Genomic DNA, 480 nt, shown 5'->3' with positions numbered 1-480 from the left:
TCGCTGGCTGCCCGCCGGAGAAGCTCTGCTTCAGATGATCACCATCCACCTGCCCTCTCCCGTCACGGCCCAGAGGTACCGCTGCGAGCTGCTTTACGAAGGGCCTGGAGATGATGAAGCTGCCATGGGTACGACACTCGTTTTCTCAGGGTTTCTCGGGTGTGTGTTGCATTTGAATTGTCTGATTTAGTTTGTTGTGTTCTGCGCAGGTGTTAAGAACTGCGACCCTAAGGCTCCCCTCATGATGTACATCTCAAAGATGGTGCCGACCACAGATAAGGGTCGTTTCTACGCTTTCGGCCGCGTGTTCTCTGGTGTCGTGTCCACTGGGCAGAAAGTGCGAATCATGGGACCAAACTTCACCCCTGGGAAAAAGGAGGATCTTTACCTGAAACCCATCCAGAGGTCTGCAGCATTCCGGACTCATTAACGCCCAAATTAGTTTATTTAGCCAAGATTGAAAAATAGTTCAATCACTTT

The 480-nt window shown here is 51.0% G+C and overlaps 1 protein-coding gene across 1 annotated transcript; it reads left to right on the top strand.

Annotated features, from left to right (window-relative positions):
- Positions 1–6: 6 nt before the first annotated feature.
- LOC107682155 (elongation factor 2-like) lies at positions 7–447 on the top strand. The gene is made up of 2 exons (XM_016478497.1): positions 7–128; positions 210–447. The coding sequence occupies exons 1-2, from the start codon at positions 35–37 to the stop codon at positions 428–430; spliced, it is 315 nt and encodes a 104-aa protein (XP_016333983.1). The 5' UTR covers positions 7–34; the 3' UTR covers positions 431–447.
- The last annotated feature ends 33 nt before the right edge of the window (positions 448–480 follow it).

Source organism: Sinocyclocheilus anshuiensis, unplaced genomic scaffold, assembly GCF_001515605.1.
Source record: "Sinocyclocheilus anshuiensis isolate Anshui unplaced genomic scaffold, SAMN03320099.WGS_v1.1 C31730942, whole genome shotgun sequence".
Classification (NCBI taxonomy): Eukaryota; Metazoa; Chordata; class Actinopteri; order Cypriniformes; family Cyprinidae; genus Sinocyclocheilus; species Sinocyclocheilus anshuiensis.
The sequence above is the reverse complement of the archived record's forward strand: the minus strand, read 5'-3'. Positions and strand labels throughout refer to the sequence as shown.